The 18748-nt window shown below is 39.8% G+C and overlaps 1 protein-coding gene across 7 annotated transcripts in view; it reads right to left on the reverse strand.

Annotated features, from left to right (window-relative positions):
* Positions 1 to 255: 255 nt before the first annotated feature.
* The window catches only part of BRCA1 (BRCA1 DNA repair associated), a 56062-nt gene continuing 37569 nt past the window's right edge, over positions 256 to 18748 (reverse strand). For all 7 annotated transcript variants that reach the window (XM_045526653.1, XM_045526648.1, XM_045526652.1 and 4 more), the window contains 10 exons: positions 17871 to 18061; positions 15065 to 15363; positions 12724 to 12811; positions 10492 to 10569; positions 9942 to 9982; positions 7937 to 8020; positions 5031 to 5085; positions 2858 to 2931; positions 2099 to 2159; positions 256 to 1423 (listed from right to left, as the gene is read on the reverse strand). In XM_045526653.1, the coding sequence (XP_045382609.1) occupies positions 1278 to 1423; positions 2099 to 2159; positions 2858 to 2931; positions 5031 to 5085; positions 7937 to 8020; positions 9942 to 9982; positions 10492 to 10569; positions 12724 to 12811; positions 15065 to 15363; positions 17871 to 18061 (1117 nt within the window). In that variant the 3' untranslated portion in view covers positions 256 to 1277. The remainder of the gene's footprint in view (positions 1424 to 2098; positions 2160 to 2857; positions 2932 to 5030; positions 5086 to 7936; positions 8021 to 9941; positions 9983 to 10491; positions 10570 to 12723; positions 12812 to 15064; positions 15364 to 17870; positions 18062 to 18748) is intronic.

The following is an 18748-nucleotide window of genomic DNA, read 5'->3' on the forward strand; positions in this document are numbered from 1 at the left end:
AACAAAGAAACCAGTTGAGTCACCTCAGACTTCTGACCTACAGACTGTGAAATAATAAACAGATATTGTTGTAAGCCATTAAATTTGTGACAATTTGTTACAGCAGCAATAGGAAATACAAAAGGTATTTAAGCTGCTTCAATAACCCTAGGAGGCAGATACTATTATTACCCCCATTTTTCAGATGAAGAGGCTAAAGCACAGTGAAGAGGCTCAGAGAAAGCTTGCTGGTACAAGTCTCAAGAGCAGTCGTTCTTGGTGGAAGTGTTTGCTACCAAGTTTATTTGCAGTGTTAACAGCACAACATTTACAAAACATATTTTGTACAATCAAGTCTGTACTGCCCTTACACACTGGGGGGTGGGGAAGACCTAGTCCTTCCAATAGCTATAAACAATCCTGGAAAATGAGTTTATATAAAACACTTTTTCTTCCTTCAGCAAGCAAAATTATTCATGAAGCTGTACGGTTCAGCAATAGGGAGCAAAGGGAAAAAAATTACCTCAAAGAAAGCAACAGCTCCTTTCCTGGTGGGATCAGTCATTTTATAGACATGAAATATTCATACCAGAGATCTTATATTTTAAGAGGAATGGGTTATATACCAGAGCTACAACAATAAACATTTTATTTATTACTAACGGGGAATTTAGAAGACTCTTTCTGCATACCAGTTCTTGAATATATTCTGCTGTTTCAGAGCATGTTTTTTAGACATCCAGCAACTATAGCCCAGACTTTTGGAGATCTCTTCTAATTAATCTCAAGTTTCATGTTCACATCCACTACCTGCCTCTGAATTTTCTCCCTAGTGCTCCACTCCAACATGTGAGAGTTGCCCAAGGACTGTTCTAAGTCACATAACAGATCCCAAGCACTCCTTCCACAGAAGGGTCTGACTCTTGGCCTTTGTGAACATAGGGCTTTAGAGAAACAAACTTAGGGAAACTAGCTATTCTCTTGAGGCCAAGCCACTCTCTGTGCCAACAGCCCTGGTAGGAGGAATAGGGCTGATAAATAATGAATCAGCATCTTGCTCAATTGGTAGGGTTTAAATGGTTTTAAAATCTTCTCAGGTGAAAAATTACTACAATTTTGTGCTCTTGGCAGATTTCAGAGGGAGATCTGAAGCAAAAAATCTTTAAGGGACCCTTGCGTAGCCAGAAGTTCTTTTCAGACTGATACACATCAAATATTTAGCAACCAGGACTACGGAAGGACTGAAGAGTGAGAGGAGCTCCCAGGGCCTGGAAGCTCATTCTTAGGGCCCTGTGGCGCTATACACGTGGCTGACTACAATCAGCAGCGGCTGTGGGGATCTGAGGTATCAGGTAGGTGTCCAGCTCCTGGCACTGGTACAGTGCTACGCTGTCTAACACCCACTCTCGGGTCACCACAGGTGCTTCACACATCTGCCCAATTGCTGGGGACAGAGAACACAAGCAGAGATTAGTGCCAATTCATTCTCCCAGACCAGACTCTAATCAATCTACTCTGGGGACCTGGTTGTATGAGGTCTTAGGGTTAATCAGGTAGGAGCCAAACTGTTTCTCTTAAGCAATGCTTCAGAACATAGAGCCTCAATTAGAAGCCTGAGGAGTGACTGCTGATAAAAGTCTGTAGCCTTTGGCAACTGTATTAACATGAGTTTCAATCTCTTAAAGAAAAAGCCACCAGAGAGAGCAAAATAGCATTGCAATTTAATGATGTGGAAAAACGTCTGCAATATCTTAAGTGAAAAATCAAAATAGCATAAATATCACATTTGTGTAAAATACACATGTGTACATGTATGTACACAAGCTTGAAAGAATTTTCCAGTGATCATTTCCAAGTAGTGGGATTATTTTATTGTTTTTGTGCTGGTTTATATTTTCTGTGATGAACATTCATATTTAAAACCCCTCCCATTTGAAACAGTTCATGTATTACTTCTACAATACAAAACAAACAACAAAAATTTAAAAAGACATTTTAGCCATTCAACAAATATCTAAAATGTGCTAAGAATCATGCTACTCAAGCACCAGGAAATGAGTGGTGAACCAAACCCATCCAATAGGACGCTATATAATATAGGTGTACACAGGCATCTTACCATGAAAGCCATCGTCCTCTGTCCAGGCATCTGGCTGCACGACCACAACTGGGTGAACACCCTGCATCCCCAGGAAGGAAAGAGCATTGTGTGTGTTAGAGCAAGATTTTTGAAACAGTCACTTCACCATTTCTTGATGCTTTGTTGAAGCATCAAGACTACTTTGGGGACAGCAACAGAAAGGCAGGGAAGGGCACATAGCAAAAGGGTTGGGGGAAAAAGCTTTCCCTCAGTATATCAAATACTTGTGCCTGGGCACAGTGGCTCATGCCTGTAATCCTAGCACTCTGGGAGGCCGAGGCGGGATGACTGCTTGAGGTTGGGGATTCGAGACCAGCCTGAGCCAAGAGTGAGACTCCATCTCTACTAAAAATAGAAAAATTAGCCAGGCATGGTGGTGTGTGCCTGTAGTCCCAGCTCCTCGGGAGGCTGAGGCAGGAGGATGGCTTGAGCCCAGGAGTTGGAGGTTGCTGTGTGCTAGGCTGATACCACAGCATGGCACTCTGGTCCAGGCAACAGAGCAAGACTCTGTCTCAAAAACAAAACAAAACAAAACAAAACAAAAAAACCACAACAACAAACAAATAAAACCTTGTAGTTCCCAAGTCCTTACTCATCCCTTACAGATGGAGGCGCATGGTCAGAGAAGGCTTCTGAGGCTACATTAGGGAGGGTCCATGGGGACTGATGGGTATCAGCCTTACTCAGTCACAGGAGAGAATTATATTCTCCCTCTCTCACTGAGCACCAAACACTTACTGTGCCAAGGGTGAATGATGACAGCTTCTTCACCACAGTAGCCCCACACAGCTGCACCATCCACTCCAGTTGATCTAAACAGGACATTTAGACCTAAAATCACCACGGTATTCCGAATACTTAACCTGCACCCTCTACCCCCTACTCCTCTGGATGAAGGCTAACAGCAAGACTTCTCAGTGGGAGAGTCTCTGTCTCTCTGCTCCAAAGGACTGAAAAGCCTTAAATTAGAATCTATATCAGGGATATGGATTCTAAGTCAATTTGCCACTGATGTGCTGCCTACTCTAGTTATCAGTTTCCATGTGGCCACTTGGTAGATAAGGTTTGATAGTTTCTCAAATAAAACGCTTAAGGCCGGACACGGTGGCTCACGCCTGTAATCCTAGCACTCTGGGAGGCCAAGGCGGGTGGATCGCTCAAGGTCAGGAGTTCGAGACCAGCCTGAGCAAGAGTGAGACCCCGTCTCTACTAAAAATAGAAAGAAATTATCTGTCCAACTAAAAAAAATATATATATATATAGAAAAAATTAGCCGGGCATGGTGGTGCATGCCTGTAGTCCCAGCTACTCGGGAGGCTGAGGCAGAAGGATTGCTTAAGCCCAGGAGTTTGAGGTTGCTGGGAGCTAGGCTGACGCCACAGCACTCACTCTAGCCTGGGCAACAGAGAAAGACTCTGTCTAAAAAAAAAAAAAAACCCAAGATCTAATTTCCACTAATTCGATAAATTGCTGGCTAAGACACTATGTGCAAAAACATCCACCTTCTTTCCCTCTCTTCCTGCATCCTAATTCTGTTTTGGTAATTGATAATCACGGCCACTGAGAGCACCATCCTTGCTGGTAATTACTGTAAATGTCAAGAGACGGGAAGATAATTCATCTAGTCAAAAAAAAATACATGTCATTCTGGTCAGAGACTCAGTGGGAAAAGGCTACATGCTGGGCTGGAATCAACATACTGAGGGGAATAGAAATCAGAAGATAGGAGGCCCAGGTGGGAGGATTGCTTGAGGCTAGGAGTTCAAGACAAGCCTGGGCAACACGGCAAGACCTTGTCTCTGCAAAAAACTAAAAAAATGAGCTGGGCATATGGCGTGCGCCTGTAGTCCTGGCTACTTGGGAGGCTGAGCCAGGAGGATGGCTTGAGTCTGGGAGTTGGAGGTTGTAGGGAGCTGTGATTGTGCTAGCAAACTCTGGTTTGGGTGACAGAGTGAGACACTGTCTGGAAAAAAAAAAAAAGCAAAATTACATTGCTGGGCTCTCTTGCTGCCACTAATCCACCTGTGCCCAGAAGCTAAGGCCTTCCTCTGAGGAGTAAGAGGACCTATACACACAACAGGGCCTTTGTGCTGCCCAGCTCCAGAGGTGAGCCCCACAGTAGTACTAAACATAACATCACATTCTGTGTCAAGTTTAATTAGAAAATGTTCATCAAGAGTCTCCCCCTAGGCTGGGTGTGGTGGCTCACACCTGTAATCCTAGCACTCTGGGAGGCTGAGGCAGGAGGATTGCTGGAGCCCAGAAATTTAAGACCAACCAGAACAAGAGCAAGACCCTGTCTCTACTAAAAATAGAAAAAATTAGCCAGGTGTGGTGTCTCATGCCTGTAGTCCTGTAGTCCCACCTGAGGCAGGAGGATGGCTTGAGCCCAGGAGTTTGAGGTTGCTGTGAGCTAGGCTGCCATGGCACTCCAGCCTGAGCAACAGAGCAAGACTCTGTCTCAGGAAAAAAAAAAAAAAAAAGTCTTCCCCTGCTCTGTGCCCATGTGTGTATCAGCCCACAGGTCTGATGCAGCTGCTGTGCTTTTTCTGTGTTACATGAAGATGGTTAGGAAGAACACAACTTTTTCTCAACTTACAAATCCAAAGGTATCTTCTCCCTAATATGTATAGCACTAACAGCAGCTTGACCCCACCTGAACGCAAAATATATGTGTCCTAGATATTAAATCTTCATTGCCTTTACGTTCTTGAGAAGGGACACAAGGTCTAGCTTTTTGCCATAGAGTAACATTTAGGTGCCATTTTGTGTGGAGGGTGGTAGAGAAATAGAATAATCTGTAGAACATCTCACCAATCTGAGGAACCCCCATAAGGTGATCTCACTTAGTACACTCCCCAACGTAAGAGAAAGGTAGTGCTGGAACTTGGCAGCTCTCCAAGGCTCTTACCTATGGACATGTTGGTAAAGCGCCCATAGCAACAGATTTCCAGGCCTCTGAAGATCTGGAAGAATAGAGGAAGAGAGAGAGGGACAGGGGAATGGAGAGAAAGAAATACTAGTTATAAAAGAGTATGGGCTTTTATAAAAATAAAATAAAATAAAGACTCTCCCAAAGGAAGAACTTTTTTTCAATCAGCCTTCTTAGGTTGAAGAACTTTTTTCTTTACCACCTGACAATTTCTGCTGCTACGTCCCAGAGACAATCAATCCAATGCTGATGGATTTCAGAAGGCTTTTTTCAAGTGCCTCTATAGTTGATCTACACTGTACAGTCATTCTTTGTCATTCAAGGACTGAGCATCCCACTCTGCCACCAATCAGGCCCAGGCTCCTTCCTAATGACATCTGCAGAGATTTCACTTCTTGTTAGACATGAGAGGGGGAAAAAAGCATCCTTCTTTTGTTTAGTAAAAGGCTTGGATGGGAAGAAGTTCAAAGCTATTGGCTGAAGTTTCATGTTTATCCAGACTTGGTACATCAATACTATGATGCCCTCAGCAGACAGGTCTATGTTGATTTTATGTGTACACGCTCCTTTTCTCCTCTGACTTTCTTCTGGTCCCCAAACATCTGTTCTTTCTTTCACACTGCTCTGGGAATGGTCATTGTATCTTCAGGTAACCTAAGCAGTTTTAATCTAGAAGTGAAGCCCCATTCTGTCTCTCCTCATTAACCTGGCCTGCCTGCCTGCTTTCCTGAAGACACAGATCACGCTGCACCTCCTAGGGGCCTCTCCTACTTACACTGCTCAGCAGCACTGTTCAAAAGAACTTTCTGCGATATGGAGATGTTTTATGTCTGCGCTAGTAAGGTAGCCATGAGCCATGTGTGGTTGTTGAGCACTTCAAATGTGGTTAGGGTGAATGAGAAACTAAACTTTATATTTTAGCTTTTTAAAATTTAAATTTAAACAGTCCCATGTGGCTGGTGGCAACTGTGTTGACAAATTTGTACACATACATTGGCATGGGTGCTTATGAAAGAACTTGGGTATCATTTAAAAGAAACCTAAATTTGTGTCAGTGAATGGATATATTTGGGTAACTTCTCATTCTCCTTACCCTTTCTATTCCACTAAAAAGAAAACTGCCTAAGCCTAGAGTTCACCTGGCCTCAAAGAGACTGGGATAGAGAAAAATCAGGGAGCTAAAAACACAGATGGCCTTTTAAGAAATGTCCCCCCCCCACACACTCTTTCTCTCTAACTGTAGCCAGAGGGAAAAGAAAGGACAGCAGGACAAGTCTGTTTCTGTTTTAAGTGACAGTCTCCATCTGTGCCACTCTCACTATGTGTATGAATAAACTGCATTCCCAACCTGTTGACAGGACCTAGAGGTTCATAATGCTAAAAGTTCTTCCCAGGCAGCCAGTTGGAGCCAAATGCTGCCATGAAAAGTACAAAAGATTAAAATTTTTTACATCCAGGCTGACACTCACTGATGAGGATGACTAGCTATAAGATAAATTCGAAGTTTCACCTCTACAAATACATTTCTCTTCCAGAAGAAAATACAGTGGTGACAGTATCTTCAGAATGCCATTACTCTAACCAGGTACTTTCTATCATTACTATCCTGAATAGAGGAAAAAACCCAAAGCACTAGAATTTCCTTTGAATCTGGTGCTAATTCTGCCTTGCACACAGTGGAGTCAAAACAAATGACTGGCTCACATGGAGCTCCCCTGGGGTGAAGGCAACAGCATAAACAGGGCCAGCATCTTTTCTTGGCATCTGGAACAGTTACTTGATAGGCTCAGAGGGTGAGGATGGGCTGACCTCAAGGGTTCAGAACTCTAGGCTTGGTTTGTGATCATTTCTCAAAGCAATTTTCCTTGGAAAATCACCTCTACAGGTTCTCTCTCATGTTTCTGTCAAAGGACAGAAGGTGCTCCGTATGGGGATGTTCTGAAATCACTGGCGGTGCACACTTGGAAAAGGAGGAAAAGCAGACCAGGAACATAAGCACTTAGTCAGAGACCTGAGAAAGCAGCCAGCTCAGGCCTGACATGCAGGTGCGAAATCTTGCATGGACTTCTCCCTGAGCAGAGGACATAGTTCTGGCTACATCATCTGCTACAATATGATCTGGGGAAAGTCATTGAGTCTTCCTGGGCCCTTGCAAAGTTGTTGGGATAAGCTATTTTTCTCCTCTGTGAAGCCTTCTACAACTTTTCAAGAAACTATAGTATTAAGATTTTAGACTTAGAGCTAGACTGTCTGGGTTCAACTTCTAGTTCCATCATTCACTAACTATGTGACCTTGGACAACTTACTCAACCTCTCTGAGCCCCAATTTTCTCATCTGTAAAATAGGCATAATTACAGCACACACTTAATAAGGTTGTTGTAAAATTGCTAATTAGTTAAAATACAGTCAAATATTTAGGGAAGTCCTCTGCATATAGTGAACATTATATAAATGATAACTATTATTGGTTATTAATCACTTCCTCTTCTATGCATCCATAGACAGCAATGTGTAAACCCCACTCAGATCACTTACCACACTGCTTTAGAGAAAGACACACCAGTTAAGTGGAAAGAGCAAAAGCTTTAGATCCACATCTGTTTGGAGTCCTAGCTCTGCCACTTATTAGCCGAGATTTGAAGCCCAGACTAGAATCCAAACTACACAGCCTCTCTAAACCTCTAAGTTCCTTCATTCATAAAATAGAGACAATACTTATTTACCTTGTTGGGCCAGAAGAAATAAAAAAGCTCTGTGAAAGCATCATGCTAGTGCTCTAGCAGCATATACATAATGAGCCTTACAAGATGAAGGGGACCATCTCCACAGAGGGAACTGAAATGCAGAATGGTGGGGTGGGGTTTTTGGGGAGAAGGAGGTTTACCTTTCTGTCCTGGGATTCTCTTGCTCGCTTTGGACCTTGGTGGTTTCTTCCATTGATCACATCTCCTCTGACTTCAAAATCATGCTGAAGGAAACCAAATACAAACCATCAGGATCAGAGAAAGAGAAGTCTCTTTCAATGGAAGTAGAGCAGACACATATTTAAGGCATTAGGAACTGCCAGGCAGAGCCTTGACCAAAAATAAATAAACAAAATCATTCTTTTTGGTGGACTGGGTGAAATGACCAGAATCTCAGCTGTTGAAATCAATTCACTGAAGCAACTCTTTGTGTGCAGAAATTAACAACTGGCTTTTCACCTCACTGGGACTTAATGTATTTTAACTCTCAACATCTATCTCCTCTGAAAACATTCACTTAGCATTTAAACTGCTTATACTGTGCTGTTATAAAGATAACTGAATAATTCCCGATCTCCTAAATCAATTGTACATTATTATGCCATCTAAAGAAATACAGGCTTTTCAGATTTCCATTGAGAGGTTTACAAAGTTAATGAAGACAAAATGATAAAATATACATTTAATACACTGAAGAAAGAAGTTTTTCACAATCACTATTGTGACTGGTCAAGGACTACAGAATAAAGAATGGGATTGGGGAGGTTAGAGGTTTGGGGAAGAAATCTGAGGAAGAATGCTTTGAAACAATTCTGACTGAAACTCAGATTATAGGCAAGACTGTATGTATTGCCAAGAGTATTATGAAGAAAAATAAAGGCAAGAGTATAACCACAGGCTGTTACAAGGGGAAGAACACTTAACATTTCCTAGTCACTTGAGCAAGAGTCTAGTGATAAATTTGTCATTTATTTGAAGATGCCTCCCATATTTATAGTCCTGATTGCACCCCTGAGCTTCATACAATGTGTCCAATTGCCTACTTAACCTCTCCTTCCAGATGTTTAGTATAAATCTCAAAATTCATGCATCTAAAACAGAGCTCCAGATTCCACTCCTGCCCTCCCCTCCACATGCTCCTCCCCAATGTCTTTCCTTTTCTAATTTAACATTACTAACATGACCCATTGTTCAGGCCAAAATCCAAGAGTCACCCCTTTGATTCCTCTTTACCTTATCTTCCAAATTTAACCCACTAGCAAGTCCTATCTTTAACAAACAAATCCCAAATCAACCTTTTCTTATCATCTCATGCCTCCAATTACCGTAAGAATAAAATGTGAATTCCTTACCACGGATTACACTAAATACTACCTGATCTGGCCCTTGTCTATGACCTTCTCCCATCCCTTGTCTCAACTCTGCCTTACATGATCTGCTGGTCTTGGCCTCCCAAAGTGCTGGGATTACAGGCATGAACCACTGTGCCCAGCCTGGTCAGCCTTGCTTACTGTTGTATTCCTAGTGCTCAGCACACAGTAGGCTCCCTATAAATAGTCACTGAATGAAAGCTAAAACCAACAAAAGTGTGATTTAATTAATTATGAATATACTGAATAGTGCATAATAGCTTAAAACTGCTTTCACTAATTTTATTTTGTCTGATCTGTCGTCACCAGGAGCTCTTAGATGGCTGTTCTAAAATTATTCCTCCTCCTACACTCTATCTTATTTACCTCTCACTGTTCTCAGTATCATAAAGAGCAACATCTCTTTGAAGGAGTCTGATTTCTAAACAGATACATTTGCATATTAATGTGAAGAATTCTTCAACAACAGTGAACAGCCAGTTTTCTACAAAAGTATATGCACGTAAGATTCAGGTGGGCCTGTTTCTTGTCTCTATGAATCTTTTCTTTCCCACTTTCTAAAGTCCTAAAGAAAGGACTGTTTCTTTTGAAATATAGGACACATGAGAACACAGAATGCCTGGTTTGCTCTGCATAACTCCTGATGATCCCCATCATCAAAGAAAATTCGTGGGAAGTAGTATGTTCATGGAAGGAAGCAGACAACATTTTTTTGTGACTATGTGACTCAATGGCACCAAGTCTCTCTGATTGGTTTGTAACATCAAGTACCTACCTCATCCAGCATCTTTTTTTCTTCAATTGACTGGGTCACCCCTAAAGAGATCACAGAAAAGATAGGTCACATAGAGCAAAAGAAAGTGCTCTCTTCAAGGAGGTGGAGAGGTCAGCGAATTACAAAAGAGCACAGGAAGAATGACAGAGGAGAGGTCCTCTCCCTCTAAAGTCACAGCTTTTTAAGAATAAGGCTGATAGGAGAGATTTCCTTCTGGAGACACAGTTGATGTTTATATTAAACATTATAAGCATGCCTGCTGCACATGGATTTCTGCCCACTATTAAATAAATCCCTAGTTCATATGCTAACATCGCTAGAAGCAGATTAGGTCCTATTAGTTATAAAAGAAATCCATTTTCCCAACATGATCAGCTTATCTGAACAAAGCAATAAGCATTAAAGATAAAGGTAGTTTTGTGTCACCATTAAAGATCTTTTGGTAATTCAGACTCAGTATCAGCAAAAACTTTAGGTGTTAAAACGTTAAGTGTAAAACTGCAATTCTGAGGTGTTAAAGGGAGGAGGGGAGATATTGTATTGTACTTACAGAAATAGCTAACTATCCATTTTCCTCCTGCAATTCCCAGAAAATATTTCAGTGTCCGTTCACACACAAACTCAGCATCTGCAGAATGAAAAACATTCCGAAGGATGAGAAGTAGAAAACAAAATCGAGAAGTGCTGCCCTAAGAACCTACTACTCACACTCAGCTACTCACACTCTCAAGATCAATCTGGATTGATGATTCTGACACCTCTGGTGTTAGAATCAGAGGCCAGAAATGCCACTAAGTATAATCTGTAGGTGTGGATCTTCGGAAGCCAAGAAGAGGCTGATACAAAGTTAAGACCAGAGGAAATGTCTGCCTCATCTTTTAGATGCCCAGGCTAGCTACATATTTCCATTTTTGTGTTCAAGGAATCATCCACATCAGTAGTATTAATTAATGTGTATGGAGAAGATCTATCTTACTGGATAAGAATATGTGAAAGGAGAAGAAAATGGTATTGTTGAAATCCTAAATCTAAAATGTCAACATAACAAATTTTCACCCCCAGAACTTCTACCTGGGGAATCCTAACCTCCTAATACTTCCCTGAGAGGGACAGGAAAATATGAAGTGTTTTCATAGCTTTTCTCTTATCTACATAAGTATTTCAGAAAGCAGTCTCTGAAGAATCACTTCTGTTTACTTCCTAGTGTTTCAAAGGCCCTTTTGAAGAACTAAGCAAACTGAGGAAAGACCATTTAGTTTTAAACAGGAGAAATGTATTTAACTAAATCCTAAACACAGCAGGTCATCTGCAAGCAGTAGCAGCAGCTCTTCTCCCTCACTGAATTCTTTACAGTTTTTGAAGCTTTTATTAATAAAAAAAAATGCTACAAAACTGATTTAATAATATGCTTTAAACTTAGAAATTTTAGCTCACTTTTAGTTTTAAAGTAGCAAATGTGGTATTATTGCCTTTGAGTTTAAAGACTGAACTAGAATAATTTAGATTTAATTTGCATTTTAAAGTTTTCTTTTCACCTTTCATCAGCTTTAATCCAAACCTATAGCCTAAGATATTAAACTTTAATGACATTTGTCTTTAAAATAGTAATTAGTTTGTAGTAACTTGTTCCAGTACTTGGTACCAGTGAGTCCTACCCTCTGACCCTGTGGTACAATTTTCATACAGTAGAAACCTAAGATCTTAGAGGTTCTAAGCCAATGTGTCCAACGGGTATAGACCCTCTGCTCAAGCAGCTGAAGCACTGTGAAAAGAATCATCCTGGAGAGGACCATATTATGTTCAGTGAATCGATTTTGTTAGAAAGCTGTCAGAGTTGAGTCACAATCTGCATCTCCTGTGTCCTCCACGCACTGGTCTTTGCTTTCTGGAGCTCCAGGAGTGAGTCTAACTCCTTTTCTAGAAAACACTTCTTGAGATATTTGAAGACAGTGTGTTTTATTCCCTTAAATCTTCTCATTCCTTAATTTCTTCTTCAAAAGACATTATTTTGAGTTTTTTCCCATCAATCTTTGGATAAACACTCTAGTTTGTCACTGACCATATTAAAAAGAAAGCTTGGTGCTCAGAGCAGAGGACATTATCTTCCAGGCAATCACTTCTGGAAAGAATACAGTGGGGGTCTGGATTTTACTTCACTTGCTTCAGATATTAGAACCGTATTAATAAGGCCCAGTTTCAAAGAAGCATTTTTTAGCAGCCCTGAAATGTTTACTCAGATTTAGCTTGTAGTTGACTAAAAACTGCCAAAGGTCTCCTTTATCACACAGGTTATAATTAAAATTTAAAAGGGGGAAGGTGTAGGACAAATGATCTGTCCCCTTTTTGTCCTTTTTCACACGTTAGGACTATCTCAGACTGTTATCAGATTTGTTTCCTGAAAAACTCTCCACCACACTCAAACTAGGTATTACACAAAGCTAGGGTTTCCAGATTTTGAATGAAGATTTGCTTCTGCCCCATTCCCCTCTTTGTCTCACTTTCAGAACTTGAACTCCGCCTTACCAGAAAGGCCTTCACCCAATGCACTGCAGGCAGGTAGACAGGAAGAAGTGGTTCTTCCTTCTGGCTCACCACCCTCTAAATCTCAACTCAAAACAAAAGGGGGTCAAGAAGTAGCAAAACTATTATTTGTCTTTCATAAAGTAATAACTGATTGACTATTAGAAGACTATCATTCATGATATGCTTAACAAATATTCCTATTTCTTCATGTGGTTTTATGCAGCAGATGCAAAGTATTCTGTAAAGGTTCTTGATATACCTGTTTTCATAACAACATGAGTAGTCTCTTCAGTAATTACATTCGTTAAAGTGATGTTGTGTTCTGTGGCAAACTTGTGCACAAGCATCTGAAATCAAATCAAATATTACATTATAATAAATTACCTTTAGTACACAGCTTAGAATATTAGTTATCCTAAGCTTTAGGTAGCCATTATTCTCAGAAAGCGTGCATCTTTTTTATTCTAACATGCCTGAAATCTCAAAATAAATAATTTAATAAAAATTATGTACAAAACAGAGGAAGAAATTCTAAAATAGTCTATGCTAGAAGACATGGAATTACAACCAAGGATTCAAAATAATATTAATTTTGTCTTTAATAGCAGATATCATTTGATTTCCTAAGATAGTTTCTTTGCATAGTGACACTATACTATACTATAGATTTATCAGCATATACTTTATAAGCTGAGAGCTAACTAGCCCATACAGAGTTATGCTAAAGATACATGTGGCTTAAAACCAAGATTCAACCCTCTGATAGTCACAAAACACTCAAATCAAGATGCTTCTGAAGGTCAGTGCAAAAACTATCAATTCTTTCTTTAAAGGAGGATTGGAAGAGACTCATATTCTTCCTAAAATAAGTCTAGAGTCCTCTAGCTATTGTCTATCAACCACATAAAAATCAATAGCCAGTAAAAGAAATTAACCAGATTCATTATGGGCACAGTTGGCCTAATTGGTAGCTACTGTCTGGTAAATAACTTTGTTTACGAAGGGCCATCATTTACTAGCCGTCGCCACCCACACCAATACTTATGTGCTGCGCAATATTGCAGTGGAGGTCAGGCCATCTTTCTTTCATGCTGCCTCGCTCCATACTGCCACAGAGCACTGAAAAAAGGCAGGCTAGAGAAGCTAATGACATCTTCCCCCTTTTGCCACTGCCCTCTGCCAGGATCATTAGCAATTCTGAACTGAATAATTGCTGAAATCCCAGCCTTGAAACAGTGTTCAGTTAGAAGAGTAACTGCTGAAAAGATCATATTAATATGGGCTTCAGAATTAATCATGTGTAATACAGTCAGTAGCTTTCATCATAAATTTACCACACTTCAGCAAGCCTGAATAGAGCTCAAAGTTTTCCTCTTTGCTTGTTTAAAGACAACATGTACCCAAGCCACTTGTAGTCTAATCTGCAGCTCAGAATAGCTCATGGCAAGAAAGATTAGACCATTTTAGCCATCTCTGAAAAGCTGAACTCCCCAAACAAAGGGATAAAGAATGCTAATTTTCAATGAATAAATAGGAATTCTAGATGTGTAGGCATGTGATCAAAAGCCATTTAAACAGACACAGGTAAAATTTTTTAGAGCAAAGTGCTGATCCCGGCATGGGGTTGTGAGATGAGAAGGTTAATAGCAACATGCACTTGTTTGTTGTATCTACCAAGGCAGACACAACTTATTTTGTCCATTTAGTAGTGGGGCACATCTGGCCACAGAGAATGTTATGCTGAATTATAACCTATGGAGAAGTTAGGATGAGAAATCTTATGAAGGATATATTAAGAAAGATATTTCAGAATGACTTAGTTATCTCAGTGCATAATTAACAGCACCCACTACTGAATCCATTTGACAGTCTGCTGTTATCTCATCATAGTCTTAAAAATAAATTTTCACTCAATTATTTTGTTATGAAGCAATGCCAATGATAATTAATTACAGGGGAGGTAAATTTCCTGGGATTTCTGAAATCTATAAACATCAAAGTAGAAGCAAGGCTTTAGTGGTTTTAATATTTTAGTGAGTATTTTCCACAATGTGAAACAATTTTCACTTCTGGCATGTGGAGGCTGAAGGAAATACCAAAATCCTAATAGTAAGGGGTGTTATAGGGCAGGCTATTGAACTATCTTACAAGCCAGGAAAAAGACAAACAAATACTGGAGAAATGCTACTGTCTGGAAGTATGCTTGAAACCAGTCTGGATTTAGTTAAACACGCTGGTAAGTTCATTCAGAAGTGAACCAAGGTGGGAAAGAGATGCCTGTTGGGGAGTAGAGCTATAACAACTTGCTTTTGTAGATAAAAAGATAATTCAAATTCAAAAGTGCTATATTATACCCCAAAGTGTAACTTTTCTGCTAATATTTACTAATTATTTTCTCAAGTAAACATATAGAAAATAATCCATATTATAGCTTTCTCCAGATCTAAATTTTCACTAATTACTAATAGAAATTAAATTATATAGGATTATAGTTGTTTCCTGGATTTCTTCCTATAGGTTATTCATTGCTAGTACTTATATAAAACTGCAGTTTGTTATTAAGTAGCAGTCATTAGGGAGATACATATGGAAACACTCACAGATTCTTTTGGGGTCAAGCCTGATACCACCATGGATATTCTTTTGTTGACCCTTCCTGTTGAGGATGTCAATTCTGGCTTCTCTCTGTTCATACTTTCTTCCCTCACAGTCTCAGTATTATGAGTAGCAGCTGGACTCATGTCAGAATCTGCAACTTGAAATTGGGGTAATTTCAATACAGAAGTTGAAGCTGGCATGCTGCAAATATGAGCCAAGTCTGGGGCTTTGTCTTCTGAAGGATCAGATTCAGGGTCATCAGAGAAGAGGCAGACTCCGGATTCCAGGCAAGGGCTTCCCTCTGAAAGGATTGGGAGAAGTAGTTTATTCTCATGACATTGAATCTTGAATTACAATGTTCCAGTCTCTGCTACGAATTAAAAAGACCTTCTGTGAAGTGGGATGTAAAACATAAATAAATAAATAAAAATAAAAAATAAAAAGACCAAGGAATTTAGGTTAAGAGAAAAATGGGTACGCTAATACACTGTCGGTGGAAGTGCAAAGTGGTTTAATTTTTCTAAAAAAAAAAATAATAATTTTTTCAAGGGTATTATAGGCTGGGCGCAGTGGCTCACACCTGTAATCCTAGCACTCTGGGAGGCTGAGGCAGGAGGATTGTTTGAGCTCAGGAGTTCGAGATCAGCCTGAGCAAGAGTGAGACCCTGTCTCTACTAAAAATAGAAAGAAATTATATGGACAGCTAAAAATATACATAGAAAAATTAGCCGGGCATGGTGGTGCATGCCTGTAGTCCCAGCTACTTGGGAGGCTGAGGCAGGAGGATTGCTTGAGTCCAGGAGTTTGAGGTTGCTGTGAGCCAGGCTGATGCCATGGCACTCTAGCCCGGGCAACAGAGTGAGACTCTGTCTCAAAAATAAATAAATAAATAAATAAATAAATAAATAAATAAATGGTATTAAATAGCATAAGCCTTAACATGTGTCAGTCAAAAATGCTAAGTTTTTAAAAATATTTTTATGTTTTTAAAGATGGGGTCTTTGTCACCCAGGTTGGAGAGCAGTGGCACGATTACAGCTCACTGCAATGTCGAACTCCTGGTCTTAAGCGATCCTCTTGCCTCAGCCTCCCGAGTAGCTGGGACAAAGGCACGCACTATCATGACTGGCTAATTTTTAAGTTTTTTTATAGAGACAGGGTCTCACTATGTTGCCCAGGCTGGTCTCAAACTCCTGGGCTCCAGCAATTCTCTTGCTTGGTTTAGTCATAGGGATGTTTCCTGCAACACTGTTTATATAATAATAGCATAATTTTAGAAACAACCTAGATGTTCAAAAATAGATACAGTGATACAAAATAAAATGGAAAAATGTTTCTAATATATTAGATAGCTAACAAATGTTATTTATCATGACTATATTTTAAAAATAAAAGTTTAAGTAAAATGACTAAAGAAACATAGCAATGTCTTATTGTTAACTTATAGGAATACAGGCAATTTTACTTTATTTTTAATTTTTATAGAGATGTGGTCTCATTATGTTGCCCAGGCTGGAGTGCAGTGGCTATTCACAGGTGCAATCATAGCACACTATGGCCTAAAACTCCAGGGCTCAAGCGATCTTGCCACCTTAGCCTCTGGAATAGCTAGGACTATAGGTGTGCACCACTGGGCCTGGCAATATAGGTAGTTTTAAACATTCCTCTTCTTTATTTCCTATATTGTCCAATTTCTGGACAATGAACATATAGTACTTTTGTAAGGAAGCAAAGAAAGGTTGAAAAATACTCTACTTCTGTTTCTTCATCCATGATGACATCATTACCTTTTTCACTTAATAAACCAACAGATATCATTGCCAAATTAAAAATAGCAGAGACATCATCCCCAAATCATTTCAGAAAATGTCATGCTGTCAGGAATTATATGTAGCTAAGTAGAACGTATGAGATTCCTAAGATGACCCTAATGAATATGGCCAAATACCACATTTGTTGCCAAATAGTACCTTTTATGATAATGTGTTTTTGAGGATTAATTAAAAACTTTCTTTACAGATTTAAACTTAGATTTCTAAGTCATAAAACGTACCATTCATTAAAAGTAATTTATAAGGCATAAAAAACATAGTCATTATATTAATTAATTAATAAAAGAAGAGCTTACTTCAGGATTTGACTCATTTTTCAATAAAGGACAGGACTAAAACTTCATTCTATGGCCTTAGGACTCCTGCCTAACAGTTGAATTAAAATATTTAGAGCACATCAAGACTCTCACATCCTCAAAATCATCAGTTAAACCATTTATTAAAATATTTTTTTTTTTTTTTTTTTTTTGAGACAGAGTCTCACTTTGTTCCCCGGGCTAGAGTGAGTGCCATGGCGTCAGCCTAGCTCACAGCAACCTCAAACTCCTGGGCTTAAGCAATCCTACTGCCTCAGCCTCCCGAGTAGCTGGGACTACAGGCATGCGCCACCATGCCCGGCTAATTTTTTCTATATATATTTTTAGTTGGCCAGATAATTTTTATTTCTATTTTTAGTAGAGACGGGGTCTCGCTCAGGCTGGTCTCGAACTCCTGACCTCGAGCGATCCACCCGCCTCGGCCTCCCAGAGGGCTAGGATTACAGGCGTGAGCCACCACGCCCGGCCTTAAAATACTGATTGATGGACTAACAACTCCAGTAATTTTCAAATACATTTGGATTAACACTTGAGTTATTTTTCTAAAATGGGCATCCATGATAGATTAGTATGCTTAAAGTTGATTAACCAGAGTATCTTTATGTAGGATTCAGAGCAAAATAGAAGTGTTTTTTCTATTAGAGCAGATGAAATACTACCTAGATCTTGCCTTGGCAAAGAAGACTGCTCCATTAAATCATGTGGCTCAGACTTTTCCAGTTGTTGCTCCTCCACATCAACAACCTTAACGAGTTCCTCCTGAGACAGGCAGTTTCCGTTCTCAAGACTGCCAGAGTGGCTGTGCATGTACCACCTATTATCCGAGGACTGGAGCTTAGAAAGGGAAGACCTAGAAAGATGGATGAAAGGAGAAAACCATCACCACCAATTGTGAAAGGACTAATCATGCTTCCTGGGCAGCCAAAGCGTAAGTGAAAGAGCTCACTCTCAGAGAGATCAGGAATGACTAGCAAAACAGAGCCCATGTGACAGCCCAGAAGTCTGGATTCATGCTGCCTGCCAATATATTAGGGCTGACATGTAACATCTCCCCCCCCCCTTAGGGGTTGATCTGAGGCAGTATATCTCCTAGCTGTTTAAAAGCATATCAGCAAATTTTACCAAATTATCCACTGCCACTCACTCAAAATTCTATACACTATATTCCACTCAAGTCCAAATGGATGTGTTAGAATCAGATCTCTTATGAAGACAGAAAGTTGATTGATGTTGACATCTCTACACTCATTCTACTCAATTTTGGCAGAATTTATAGAATCACCCTTACTCCCTGCCTTTCCAATGTCCAAAGTCATTCTAAAAACAAAAGCCCACTATAAAATATTGTTAGAAAAGCATATACAACAACTAATTACTCCCTCTACTCTTTCAGGTGTTTAGTACTTTGCAAAGTAAGATACTTATCAATAGATTTAAAGGGATTAAAATCAATAGATTTTAAGAGATTAATTAATTTGAATAATTATTGGGTGCTTACTATGAGTCAGGCACTAAAGCATGACCTGAATTGCTGCTC

This window comes from Lemur catta, chromosome 15 (assembly GCF_020740605.2).
Source record: "Lemur catta isolate mLemCat1 chromosome 15, mLemCat1.pri, whole genome shotgun sequence".
NCBI classification, from domain to species: Eukaryota; Metazoa; Chordata; class Mammalia; order Primates; family Lemuridae; genus Lemur; species Lemur catta.